This window comes from Malassezia pachydermatis (assembly GCF_001278385.1).
Source record: "Malassezia pachydermatis strain CBS 1879 chromosome Unknown scaffold5, whole genome shotgun sequence".
In the NCBI taxonomy this organism is placed as follows: domain Eukaryota; kingdom Fungi; phylum Basidiomycota; class Malasseziomycetes; order Malasseziales; family Malasseziaceae; genus Malassezia; species Malassezia pachydermatis.
Window position 1 is genome coordinate 391,364 of NW_017253142.1, and position 12,128 is coordinate 403,491.

The window sequence follows — 12,128 nt, forward strand, 5'->3', positions numbered from 1 at the left end:
CATCCATCTCACCCAATCACACAAACACTACGACTAAAGCACAATCCCGTCAGTATTCATCTATAGCGCTGTTTAGTAGACACGCTTGAACGGCGGCACCGACTTGCACTCGTTCTCATCCAGCGTGTTGCTAATAACCTCACGGTACTTGAGCGTCACCTTGCCCGTCTCCTCGTCAAACCACGAGAGCGTGTGCTTCATCCAGTTCTCGTCGTCACGCTCGGTAAAGTCCTCACGGGCGTGCGCACCACGCGACTCCTTGCGAGCCTCCGCCGAGTGCATCGTCTGCGCAGCACTGCTGAGCAGGTTACGCAGCTCCAGCGTCTCCACAAGGTCCGTGTTCCAGATCATACCGCGGTCCTTGATCGCGACCTTGGGGAACTCCGAGACGACGCGGTCAATGTTCTTCACACCCTCCTCCAGCGTCTCCTGCGTACGGAACACAGCGGCATCGCGCTGCATGACACGCTGCATGTCGAGACGAATGTCGGCCGTCGTACGCTCGCCATCGGCGTTGCGGATGGCGTCCATGTCGTTGATGGCCTGCTGGCCGTTGTCGCCCTTGAGCTCCTTGTGCGGCATACCCGGGTCGAGGTTCTCCAGAATGTGGTGAGCGCAAGCACGGCCGAACACGACAATGTCGAGCAGCGAGTTGGCACCCAGACGGTTCGCACCGTGGACCGACACACAAGCCGTCTCACCAGCAGCGTACAGACCCGGCACCACCTTGTCCTTGCCGTTCGCGTCCTGTGTAAGGACCTCACCCGTGTAGCGTGTCGGAATGCCACCCATGGTGTAGTGGACAGTCGGGAGCACAGGGATCGGCTCCTTCGTCACATCCACACCCGCAAAGATGCTCGCCGTCTCCGAAATACCCGGCAGACGCTCATGGAGCACCGACGGCGGCAAGTGCGAGAGCTGCAGGAAGATGTGGTCCTTCTCAGGACCGACACCACGACCCTCACGGATCTCCATGGTCATCGAACGCGAGACGACGTCACGCGAGGCCAGATCCTTGGCAGTCGGAGCGTAACGCTCCATGAAGCGCTCACCCTCTGAGTTGATCAGGTAACCACCCTCACCACGGGCACCCTCCGTGATCAGGCAGCCGGCGCCGTAGATACCGGTCGGGTGGAACTGCACGAACTCCAGGTCCTGGAGAGGCAGGCCAGCGCGCGAAACCATCGCCAGACCGTCACCCGTGCAGCTGTGCGCACTCGTAGCACTGAAGTAGGCCTTACCGAAACCACCCGTGGCCAGCACCGTCTTGTGCGCACGGAAACGGTGGAGCGTACCATCCTCCAGGTTGATCGCCATCACACCAACACACTCACCATCCTCCATAATAAGGTCCAGCGCAAAGTACTCGATAAAGTACGTGGTGTTATGACGCAGCGACTGGCCGTAGAGAGTGTGAAGCATGGCGTGACCAGTACGGTCAGCAGCGGCAGCGCAGCGGTAGGCCTGGCCACCCTTACCGAACTTGAGCGACTGACCACCGAACGCACGCTGGTAGATCTTGCCCTCCTTTGTACGCGAGAACGGCAGACCGTAGTGCTCCAGCTCGAGCACAGTGTTGGGCGCCTCACGGCACATGTAGTGAATCGCATCCTGGTCACCGAGCCAGTCCGAACCCTTCACAGTGTCGTACATGTGCCAGCGCCAGTCATCCTCGGTCATGTTACCGAGCGCAGCGTTGATACCACCCTGCGCAGCGACAGTGTGCGAACGGGTCGGGAACAGCTTGGTAATGCAAGCCGTGTTCAGACCGCCCTCCGCCAGACCGAAAGCGGCACGCAGACCGGCACCACCAGCACCGACAACGATCGCATCATACTCGTGCTCAATCACAGGGTAGCCGTTGCCCAGGTCCGACACACCACCCGAGGCCTTGGCCCGCAGAGGCTGCGTGCCAAGCACACGCGCAGCTGGCGACGAGGTGTGGAACGCATTCACGCGCGGCATCAGCGAGGTCGCACGGGTACGAGGGACCGCCGAGCGCGTCACGGTGCGCAGAAACGCACTGCTGCCAATCATCGCTTCAGAGGTTTGATAGCAAGCTGGATTGACTAGAAGGACCAAGCAAGAACTCCTTCACGGGGCTCAAGGGGTGGGGGCTGCCTCTTGCAGCGCGCCTTTCTAGCCGGGTTGTGCCGACCAATCACATGCAGGTGATTGGATACCCATGGCCGTGGGTGTCCCCTCCTCCGACCCGCCCGGCCGAACCCGCGTTATGCGTAACGCCAGCGCGTGGCAGGGGAAACCAAGCAGGTGGGCCAGTCATGCTCCACAAAACGCGCGGCGGGCCGCACGGCGCCGCCTGTCGTCGCCCGTGCGACGTCAGTTCGACTCTGCCTCGTCTAGGTTTTCCCTGGTCCGTGGCACGTCTCGCGGCATGACCACAACCCCAAGCGCACCCAAGCCATTCTGACATCGTGTAGTTCGTCTATAAAGCTATGCATCTTTTATTTCTTCGATGCCAACAAGTCCTAGCCTGTTAAATCCTGGTCGTTCATACGTACCCGCTCTGCCGACACAATGGCCTTCTTAAAGTCATCGTACTCCTTCCAGCAGTCCAGTGTCCGGCCCTCGTTGTCCCTAATATGTTAGTGAAGCATGTACATACTTATAGCATTGCACCAACGACTCCCGCGCGGCCTTCAGCGTAGGGAACGACGAAATGTCCCGGCGCTGGTACTTCTCGGCCTGTGCCTTCACACGGTCCAGCTCTTGCTGCAGCAACACACTGCTCTGGCCCTTGTCCTTGCTGAACCAAGACTTGCTCTCGCGCTCCAAGTTCTCCTTCTCCAATGCCAATTCAATCTGCTTCTGCACATCCTTCTCCTGCTTGCGCAGTTTCGCCAGCTCATCATGCAGCTTCTTTTGGATCGAGGCATCCAGAGCCTCCTGACGTTCATGCGGGGGCGCAGGCGCCTGGGGATCAGCCACGGCGTGCTCCAGCTTGTTCAGCAGGGTACGACCGATCTACCATGTGAGTCCTGAGACTTACGTCGTACATACCTCGGCTTTGTCAGTCACCTCAGCAGGCAGCGTGGATGCCGGCGTCTCTTCCTTCTTCGAAAAGAATCCCATTGCGCCACAAACGTAGAAACTCGGTCCCGGCCTGGGGTGCGTACGGTACGGTACGATGGCACCTCGACGATCGAACCGTGCAGTGCACCGATGCCGCACGTGACGCGAACCGCTGGGCCACGCCGCGCCTCGTCCTGCCAGGGTCCTAAAGTGAGGCATGGCAGCCGCTATATAGCACTATCGTTTCTTGCCAGCCTTACCCGATTTTCGGCCTTGGCTGCGTGCGATCGCAGAGGCACTTGCCTTGGACCGATTTTGTCGGCGGGTATCAGTGGACGTGCTGCCAGGTGGCTTGCGTTGCAGCAGCAAGTCCATGTCGGGGACTTCTGTCAGGATGTCTGAGACCAAAGGCGCCATGGCTGCATCTCGTTGTGTTGCAGGTACATAGGTAGGCGTCCATAGCAACTGGGACGACAGCCCTGCCCAACTTGCCTTGGTAGGGGAAGCTGAGGAGATCGAAGCCTCTGGCGCATAGCGCTCACGAAACTGATCGTCATCGTAATCATGCACAAGCATACTCCCATCCTCCGCTGTCGTACGCCATTCCTCCTCGGTATCCTGGGACGCACCTCCTGGCGCTGTTGTTCCTTTTTTTCCAGCCTTGGCGGCCGGCTTCGAAGGCGCAATTGTGACTTTGTGTGTCTTCGTGTCAAGACGAAGCACGCGGTTGCGTTGAGTGGGTGGCTTGGACGGAGTTGGTGTTGGTGTGCCATGCAGCGTGGGGAAGGGTTGGTCGGGGACGCGACCACTCGTGCGTTGTAACTGCCATTCCGCGTGCCGTTTTGCCTCGTGGTCCCATTGCTCGCGGGCCAAGCGCTCGCGACGTTCGACCATGGAGCTCAAGAGTCGGGCACGTGCAGACGAGGTGACAATGGGGCTTTTCTGGCATGAAGGGCATACGGAGAAAGGGGACACGACCACGGGACGTAGCGCTTCACACAATAGGAGGCCACATGACGTGCACTGTGGGACCCACGCGGCCAGGGGATGCCGTCGGCCCTGGCAGAGACAGATGCATCGTATTGTCGGAGCATAGGCCTGTGCTGCAGATGAGCTAGGTTCGGTAGAGACCATGGCGAACGCCAAATCCAATGCCTTCATCTCGGGGGTCGGCTCGAGCGTACGTGGCATCGCACGTTCTTCTGACTCTGCCAAGGCGGCTACCACCGTCCCAGGCGTGAGTCGGATCGGTTTGGTATCGCGTTTGCGGGTGGGCTCGGCATGGGTAGGAAATCGCTGCGCTACGACTTGATCTGCGAGGGCCTTGGCCTCCGATGAGGTCCCGATCAAATCTTGTAAGTACATGCGTAGCGCTTTTGGCGTGGTATGTGTGGACAAATACGGCAAGATTTGCTCTGTGACAGTCGTCTCATCTTTCGGTAAGTCCTTCACCACGTACCTAGCCCAAGGAACGCGCCTAGCGCCTGCTCCGCCGGGGTCGCCACCATCCTTGTGTCGAACACGAACGAGGACGCGAAGGTGGAGGACGCAACGAAACGCCGCCTACCTCTGCTGGACGTTCGCGGGGTGGAGGCATCCTCGATGTGGCCTGGCAAGGCGGAGGACCACGTACAGGCGCTGCGGCCTACCAAGGGGGAGGAGGACGAAGGAGAAGATGAGGAAGAAAGATGTCCTGCGTGTACCACTACGCAAGGCGACAAACGTGTGTGGGTCGCATGCTCGCATTGCGGGACATGGTTCCATGTCGTGTGCGTGCATGTGGACCGCGTCGACCTGTACGAGACCTGGTACTGTGCACCGTGCCTCTCTGATCCTGCATTGCATCTTGAAATCAAGATGCGGGCACCGCCGCGCAGATCAGGACGTATGCGGCCCACAACAGACTATGCTGCGATTGAAGAGGGGAAGCCTATTGATCCTCTCGGTCGTTGGGCGCGTTTGCTAGCGATGTATGACACGATGCTAGACACGGTACGTCGTGTGGATGGCGCGACATGGACGTCCGATTGGCTGGCCTGGTCGCCGGATGCGCTGGAGGCGCCTGTACTGGTACCTGCTGACGCGGGGGCGATCCCTGGCATGCGTGTACCGCCACGCTGTACGACGATCCGCGACGTCGCCGAGAAGGTCGGCGTGACTACCAACGTCGAGGTGATTGACGTGCAGACACAAATGTCGTCCAATGCATGGACGTTGGACGAGTGGGCTACCTACATGGAGACGCCTGCGGCGGAACGTGAACGACTGCTGAATGTCATTAGCTTGGAAGTGACAGGCACGCCGTTTGAGACGTATGTCCAAGCGCCGCAGATGGTGCGTGAGAGCGACTGGGTCGAACGCGACTGGCCATGTACACGTCGGCCTCTTGCCACGGATGCATCCAAGTGGCCCAAAGTCCAGCGGTACGTGCTGATGGGCGTCCAGGGCGCGTTTACCGATTTCCACATTGACTTTGCGGCGAGCTACGTATACTATCATGTGGTATGGGGCGAAAAGGTGTTCCTGTTCGCACCGCCTACGCCGGCCAACTTGGCCGCGTACAAAGCATGGTCTTCGTCCGCACGGCAGGCCAGTGAATGGCTAGGGTATGCCCTGCACGATATGATGCGCGTCACGATTCGAGCTGGCGAGACGATGTTCATTCCGGCTGGGTGGATTCACTGTGTCCATACACCGCAAGACACACTGGTCGTCGGTGGGAATTTCCTGGCGGACTACCATGTCGCGATGCACTGGCGGTTGGAAGAGATGGAGAAGGCGACCCATGTACCCCGCAAATTCCGGTTCCCGCATCTCGTGCGGTTGGCTTGGTACGTCGCCTATGGCTGGCATACGCGCCACACACAGGCCCCTGACATGGTGCTGGCGCCCCGCGTCCGTGAAGGCATTGCGCAGCTGTGCAAGCGTTTGGACGTAGAAGTCGCATGGCTGGCGCAGCCTGCGAGCACCTCGAAAGCGGCCAAAGCGGCACACGACGCTGTGCCGCGCGACGTGGTGCACGATGCGCCTGCGCTGGTCGCCTCGCTTCGGGCGTGGGTAGCGACGATGTCGGCCCCTGCCCTTCCTTCCAACAAGCGCCGTCGTCGTAGCTCTACGACTCGGACTCCGGCTCTTGGGCACGCGCCGTCATGAACGTGGCATCGGCGTCCGCTTCCTGCGACGACGGCGAGAGGGGCGAGGAGTCTGACGACGACAAGTCTGACGACGAGGCACGCTCCCTGCCTGGGGCAGGCGCAGGCGCTAGGGTATGTGCAGGCTGAGTCGGTGTCGTACGTTCGTTGTCGTTGGCGCTGTCATTGTCATCGCCGGCGTCCGACGCTGCCTCGCTACGCGGCACGTCGGACATGCTGTCTTCGACAGACGGGTCAGCCGGAGGTCCTGCCATGCCCTCGTCTTCGTCCATGGGCTCAGCGTCCTCATGATCCACCGGTGCTGTCGTGGTGGACGTGGGCTCGGTGTCATCGGCTGCCGAGTCATGGGCGGCAACAGGCGCCGGCGCTTCAGCCTCGGCCGCTGACGTCGCATCCGTCTCAGCGTCAGCGTCAGCCTTAGCCGCAGCGTCAGCGTCAGCCTTAGCCGCAGCGTCAGCGTCAGCCTTAGCCGCAGCGTCAGTGTGAGCCTTAGCCGCATCCGTCTCAGTGTCAGCCTTAGCCGCATCCGTCTCAGCGTCAGCCTTAGCCGCAGCGTCAGCCTTAGCCGCAGCGTCAGCCTTAGCCGCAGCGTCAGCCTTAGCCGCAGCGTCAGCCTTAGCCGCAGCGTCAACCTCAGCTTCGTCTTCTGTCTCGCTGTCCTCCTCGATCTCCTCGACGTACTCTTCCTCCACCGGCTCTGCGCCGATGGTCGGCACGTCGTAGGCCGCCCCTTTGCGTTCCGCCTCCATGACGGCCAGCAACGACGGCAAATCATCCAGCGTCGTCATATGTGCGACCAAATGCATATGCTCACGACCAACGCACCGAAGCGCTCGCCATGCGATGCTTTGCCGATGATCGTCGTCGTCCGTTTGCTGAAGTTGGCGTTGCATAGATACGACCGATGGTGGGACTTGAGGGAACTCCAAGTCTTCCCATCCATCCATGGTGCGTATATGCATGTGGCCCTCTTCGTCTTGGACCTCAATCTGACGCGGCGGGACGACATGGAAACCGTCCGCCCAAATCGCACTCAGCTCAGCGGTGCCGAGAGCATGTGGGTACGCGGACGTCGAGCATTCCCTCGACGCAGGTACACGCTTCACCCACGCCTGCTCTACCTCCGCCTCGAGTGGTCTCTTCTCGATGGAGGGAGCGCCAGCGCCTTTCCACTGAATCCAGCTGCTCTCGCGACGCAGAATCGGAAGAATGGTATCAAGATATACATCGCTGTCAGCCCCGGATTGACGCAGCACACTCTGCGCCTGACGCCAGGTCTTGCGGGCCCACGTCTCGTCCTTCTCCTTCAGTTCGTACGGCAGGACAAGCAGCTGGTTCTTCCAGTCTTTGGCTCGCTCACGACTAGCCTGCGATTGGCCCAGCAGGTACTGAAATAGCATCAGGCACTGGATCACAAACTGCCGACGGAACGCCACGTCGTGCAGTTGGTATGCAAACAACTCGTGCGCGCCAAGGTACTTGGGGTATACCATCTCCTGCTCGTCGGCAGCCGCAGCCGCAGCAGCTGCAGCAGCAACACGAGGCTTCGCACGCCCGGCTTCCTTGTTCAAGTGCTGAAATACGTTCAAAACGCATCCAATACTCCCTTGGAAGGTCGACATGCACGTCGCCTCTGTCTCGAGACCTAAGGCGATAGCAGCGTCTCGGCCAGGAATGTCGATCGCCTCTTCGCCAAACAACAACGCAGGGTTCGCAAAGTACGATTGCAAGCTCCAAAACAGGCGGTAGAACTGCGGGTGCGCTAGCACTTCGTCTAGCGTCGGCTTCGACAAGGACGGCGCTTCCGCCACCACCTCGTCGATCTGTGTGGAACGCGCCGTGTCAAAGTCGCCTTTAAGGTTCACACCACTTCGCTCATGGACGGCAAACGTCGACGCTAGCAGTGACAGAATACGCCCTGCCACAGCCGCATGCCGTGTATGCGCACGCGAAAGCCGACGAAGGAGCTCATTGCACAGACGTAAGTAGACCAGCCCTTTGCCGGACGTAGGAACCATGTTCTCTGTCAGCCAACTCGCGCGGATTTCCAGATAGGAGACCATAGCCATGCACGCCGACAAGGGCGCCTGCTCCATCCAATCTTCCAGCGATGAAAGCGGCAGACTCGCATCTACACAGCCTAGGGTAAGTCAGCTTGGTCGCGACGTACCTGCATCGGCCAGCACCAACGCCATATCCACTCGATCCATGACATCGTTCACGTGCCCCGCACTGAGAATATAGGCATGTATAAGCTCCCATGTTGACGTAAAGAGCACATCATCCCACACACAAGGCTTGTCTGCCTCTGTGCGTGCTGCCTTGCACATGTCTGAGGCTTGCTCATACAGAGGCAGCAGCGACGGCAACGTCGCTTGCATGCATGCCGACACCGCCGCCGGGTCCCATGACGTAGACGTCGAGGCTTGCTTAGCCGTTTGCAGCGCGGCGTGCCAGGCAGGCAGCTGGCCCTCCAACGCACTTGTCCACTGCGCGATTGTATCGCGCCGCGCGCTCATCCTGGCTGGCAACGAGACGTGGCTCGTGTCCCTCCAGCCGCGCCATAGGCAGGTCGTATCACGTGCCACGCCAACCAACACGCCGCCAACCGTCTCGCAGCGATCCACGACAGCTGGCTGTGAAACGTGCGGCGATATCCACGATCCCTATGAGCCAAGCAGAGCGAGAGAGTCGGTACCGCGGTACCGGTGCCGATATGGAGCTAGACGATGGTACGCCGAAAACTGTGTCTTACCGTGCAGATCCAAGTATCCGTCGTCGTGGTCGTGGGTTTGGTGCACAGGCCTCTGGCCAAGATGCCGATGGCGTCAAGACTGGGGACTTTGAGCGCCTACCAGCTATGGATACAGCATCTGATGTGGATACACACGCGGCCCGGTGTATGTATCTTATATACGCGATCTGCTAACGCCTGCAGCGATGGAAGGCTGGGTCATCATGGTAACGAACGTGCATGACGAAGCGACAGAAGACGATGTGATGGATCTCTTCTTGGATTTCGGTAAGGTCAGGGATCTGCACTTGAACCTGGACCGTCGGACAGGCTATGTCAAGGTATGTACTGCATCTGTTCTCACTCTACAAGGGGTATGCGCTCTTGCAATACGAGACGCAACAAGAAGCACGCGATGCAATTGAGGCGTGCCAAAAAGGCCTCACGTTGCTGGAGCAGCCTCTCGAGGCCGACTATGCCTTTGTGCAGCCGCCCAAGCACTCGTTGTCGGCACGCAGCACTCGTCGCGCTCCGCGCCGAGAGCGCAGCTTGTCACCCATGCGTTCGTAATTCTCTGCCTTGTACTATGATCATAACCCCTATTGTACTACGCTCAATAGAAGCGTGCCTCCTGTACTGCGCGCTACCATAGAGGGGCCTATGGGCGTACGTAGCGCTGCGTCGCGGCGCGGTGGGGCCAGATGTGGAGGTGTCCATACACGTGACAAATTTTTCCCACGGTCGGAAGAGCGAGAGGAAAAGGCGCGACGGCGGCGGCCTCCTTTCTCCTTCACTTGTTAGCACCGCAAGGACACCACACTTTGTTTGGTTAGCAGCTATGCAAGTGTTCGTCAAGACCCTCACCGGGAAGACGATCACCCTTGAGGTGGAGTCTTCCGACACGATCGAGAATGTGAAGGCCAAGATCCAGGACAAGGAGGGTATTCCTCCGGACCAACAGCGCCTGATCTTCGCTGGTAAGCAGCTCGAGGATGGCCGCACCCTGAGCGACTACAACATCCAGAAGGAGTCGACTCTTCACCTGGTGCTGCGCCTGCGTGGTGGTGCCAAGAAGCGTAAGAAGAAGACGTACACCACCCCCAAGAAGATCAAGCACAAGCACAAGAAGGTCAAGATGGCCACGCTCAAGTACTACCGCATCAACGATGACGGTTCGGTCAAGCAGCTGCGCCGTGAGTGCCCTGCTCCCGAGTGTGGTCCGGGTATCTTCATGGCCTGGCACCACAACCGTCAGTACTGTGGTAAGTGCCACCTGACCTACCTGTTCCAGGAGGGCACTGCCAAGCCGGAGTAAATAGTTTCTATCTAGTCTGGTCGGTATGACGGCAAAAAAGTAGCACAGCTTGTGCTTTTTCTTTCTATGGTATCATGACATGTCATTGTATCTGCCTAGCTGTACGGACATTCTTCTTCGGCGACAACAGCCAAGGGATGCAAGCTCCATCAGGGTGGCAATTCGTGGGGTTGTAACATAAAGTAGGGATGTTCCAAAGCTTCTTGCACAGTAATGCGCTTCGCAGGGTCGTATTCCAACAAGCGCCGCAACAGCGACACAAATTCCCGGGCATGCTTGGCGTACGCAGAGGGCCCTGCCACAATATCCGCCAATGGCTTCATGCTTTGAACGTATCGGCGACTCTGCTTGGTCGTATCGTGGCGCGGGTAGTCCAAGCGTCCATGCATAAAGTAATCGGGCTTGTATGTCTCCGCCTTGCGTCGGTAATCGTCAGGCAGCTTGCCCAGCACCATTTCCATCATGGCCAAATGCTCCAGATTGTCGTGTGTTTGGAAGAGGGCTTCCCCCGTGTAGAACTCTACGAGGATGCATCCAATGGACCACACGTCGCAAGGGAACGACCATCCCATTCCGAGAATAATTTCAGGGGCGCGGTAATGCCGGGTCGATACGACCCCAGAATGGTACTCGTCGCTGAAGGTAGCGCTGCCGAAATCAATCAGGCGGATCTCCGAGTTTCGGAGCACGCGTTTCTTGCGTGCATTGGACCGCCGCGACGTAGGTACGACGTCAAAGGCAGAGTCCACCAACAAGACGTTTTCGGGCTTGAGATCCGTATGGATCAGCGAAAGACGGTGCAAGAAAGCCACGCTCTTCAACAGTTGGTGTGCAAACGACCAAATATCGCGGCAGGGGAACGGCTGGAACTTGTTGTCCTTCAGGAAATCAAATACGCTGCGATCCAGAAGATCAGACACAATGCATACATGGTTGCGGAAGTCGAGTGTCTCTAGGAGCTGCACGCACCGGTACTTGTTGCTCGGATCGTTCTGGCGCAAGCACTTGAGCACCCGAATCTCAATCTGACTGGCATCGCGATACTTCTGGATCGCACGAATCACTTTGATCGCCACATCACGATGCTGCTTGCGATCGTAGCACTGCACGACCTTCCCAAAAGTGCCTTGGCCCAGCAAACGGCGGATTTGGTAGCGTGGTGTGATGTAGTCGCCCTCACGTACGATAATATGCCCATCCTTGTCATCCAAGGGCACATGCTCAACGCGAGGCACAGTCGTCGTTGTTGTGGATGACGCAAACGAGGGACGCCATGCCTCGGCGGCCGCGTACGACGATTGCGACTTGGCATAGGGCGACAAAAGGGTCTCTGGAATGGGGTATATAGAGGCCGCGGCTGCCGGCTCGTTCATGGTTGGCATGTGATAATGCGAAGGCGGGGGTTGGTGCAGGGCAGGGTGGTGTAGATGCGGTGTCACGGGCGTAGAGAGCGCCATGGACGACGGGGGATCATGCCGCCGTCGTTTCGCCGGGCCCTCGTCTACGGCAGAGGTGGCCGTGAACTCCCACGGCGCCTGCGCTTTGCGTTTGCCTGTCGTCGTCATCGTCGTTGGGCGTGGCGCGGTGAGCGGCTGTGCTAGGGGTGAGGCGGGGGGTGGCCCGTCTTGATCATCGTCCTCGTCATCGCTTACCAGGTATACCTGCTGTTCGTGGCCATTGATCATTTCCACGACACTCGCGCGTGGTCGATACGTCTCACCGCCGGCGCCAGCGCCGCCAGCCTCGCGTGGGACGTGCGGACTGTGCATCACCAAATCCGGCGCGATAGGCGTCAATGACGAGCCGGCCATCGGATGGGAGTGCGTCGGCGAAGCGTAGGCACTTGGCGTGCTTGGGTAGAGGGGTTGTGTAGGTGCCTGAAGGTACGCGGCAG

General features: G+C 59.2%; 7 protein-coding genes across 7 annotated transcripts; 2 read left to right on the forward strand and 5 right to left on the reverse strand.

Annotated features, from left to right (window-relative positions):
- Positions 1-72: 72 nt before the first annotated feature.
- Malapachy_1883 (succinate dehydrogenase) lies at positions 73-2,037 on the reverse strand (the record flags this gene model as incomplete). Its single annotated transcript, XM_018136379.1, has 1 exon — positions 73-2,037. One exon carries the CDS (start codon positions 2,035-2,037, stop codon positions 73-75), a length of 1,965 nt encoding a protein of 654 aa, XP_017991526.1.
- A 428-nt stretch (positions 2,038-2,465) lies between these two features.
- Malapachy_1963 (hypothetical protein) lies at positions 2,466-3,093 on the reverse strand (the record flags this gene model as incomplete). Its single annotated transcript, XM_018136459.1, has 4 exons — positions 2,466-2,489; positions 2,523-2,598; positions 2,627-2,985; positions 3,022-3,093. 4 exons carry the CDS (start codon positions 3,091-3,093, stop codon positions 2,466-2,468), a joined length of 531 nt encoding a protein of 176 aa, XP_017991387.1.
- A 177-nt stretch (positions 3,094-3,270) lies between these two features.
- On the reverse strand, positions 3,271-4,541 carry Malapachy_1957 (zinc c2hc5-type protein; the record flags this gene model as incomplete). Its single annotated transcript, XM_018136453.1, has 2 exons — positions 3,271-4,466; positions 4,493-4,541. 2 exons carry the CDS (start codon positions 4,539-4,541, stop codon positions 3,271-3,273), a joined length of 1,245 nt encoding a protein of 414 aa, XP_017991415.1.
- A 94-nt stretch (positions 4,542-4,635) lies between these two features.
- Positions 4,636-5,971, forward strand: Malapachy_1918 (clavaminate synthase-like protein; the record flags this gene model as incomplete). The annotated part of the gene is made up of 2 exons (XM_018136414.1): positions 4,636-5,864; positions 5,902-5,971. The coding sequence occupies 2 exons, from the start codon at positions 4,636-4,638 to the stop codon at positions 5,969-5,971; spliced, it is 1,299 nt and encodes a 432-aa protein (XP_017991330.1).
- Positions 5,972-6,145: 174 nt separating this feature from the next.
- Malapachy_1951 (hypothetical protein) lies at positions 6,146-8,704 on the reverse strand (the record flags this gene model as incomplete). The annotated part of the gene is made up of 3 exons (XM_018136447.1): positions 6,146-6,460; positions 6,878-8,325; positions 8,356-8,704. The coding sequence occupies 3 exons, from the start codon at positions 8,702-8,704 to the stop codon at positions 6,146-6,148; spliced, it is 2,112 nt and encodes a 703-aa protein (XP_017991417.1).
- A 149-nt stretch (positions 8,705-8,853) lies between these two features.
- Positions 8,854-9,489, forward strand: Malapachy_1917 (rna-binding domain-containing protein; the record flags this gene model as incomplete). Its single annotated transcript, XM_018136413.1, has 4 exons — positions 8,854-8,917; positions 8,948-9,085; positions 9,124-9,260; positions 9,292-9,489. The coding sequence occupies 4 exons, from the start codon at positions 8,854-8,856 to the stop codon at positions 9,487-9,489; spliced, it is 537 nt and encodes a 178-aa protein (XP_017991329.1).
- Positions 9,490-10,383: 894 nt separating this feature from the next.
- On the reverse strand, positions 10,384-12,045 carry Malapachy_1934 (cmgc clk protein kinase; the record flags this gene model as incomplete). Its single annotated transcript, XM_018136430.1, has 1 exon — positions 10,384-12,045. One exon carries the CDS (start codon positions 12,043-12,045, stop codon positions 10,384-10,386), a length of 1,662 nt encoding a protein of 553 aa, XP_017991285.1.
- Positions 12,046-12,128: the final 83 nt, after the last annotated feature.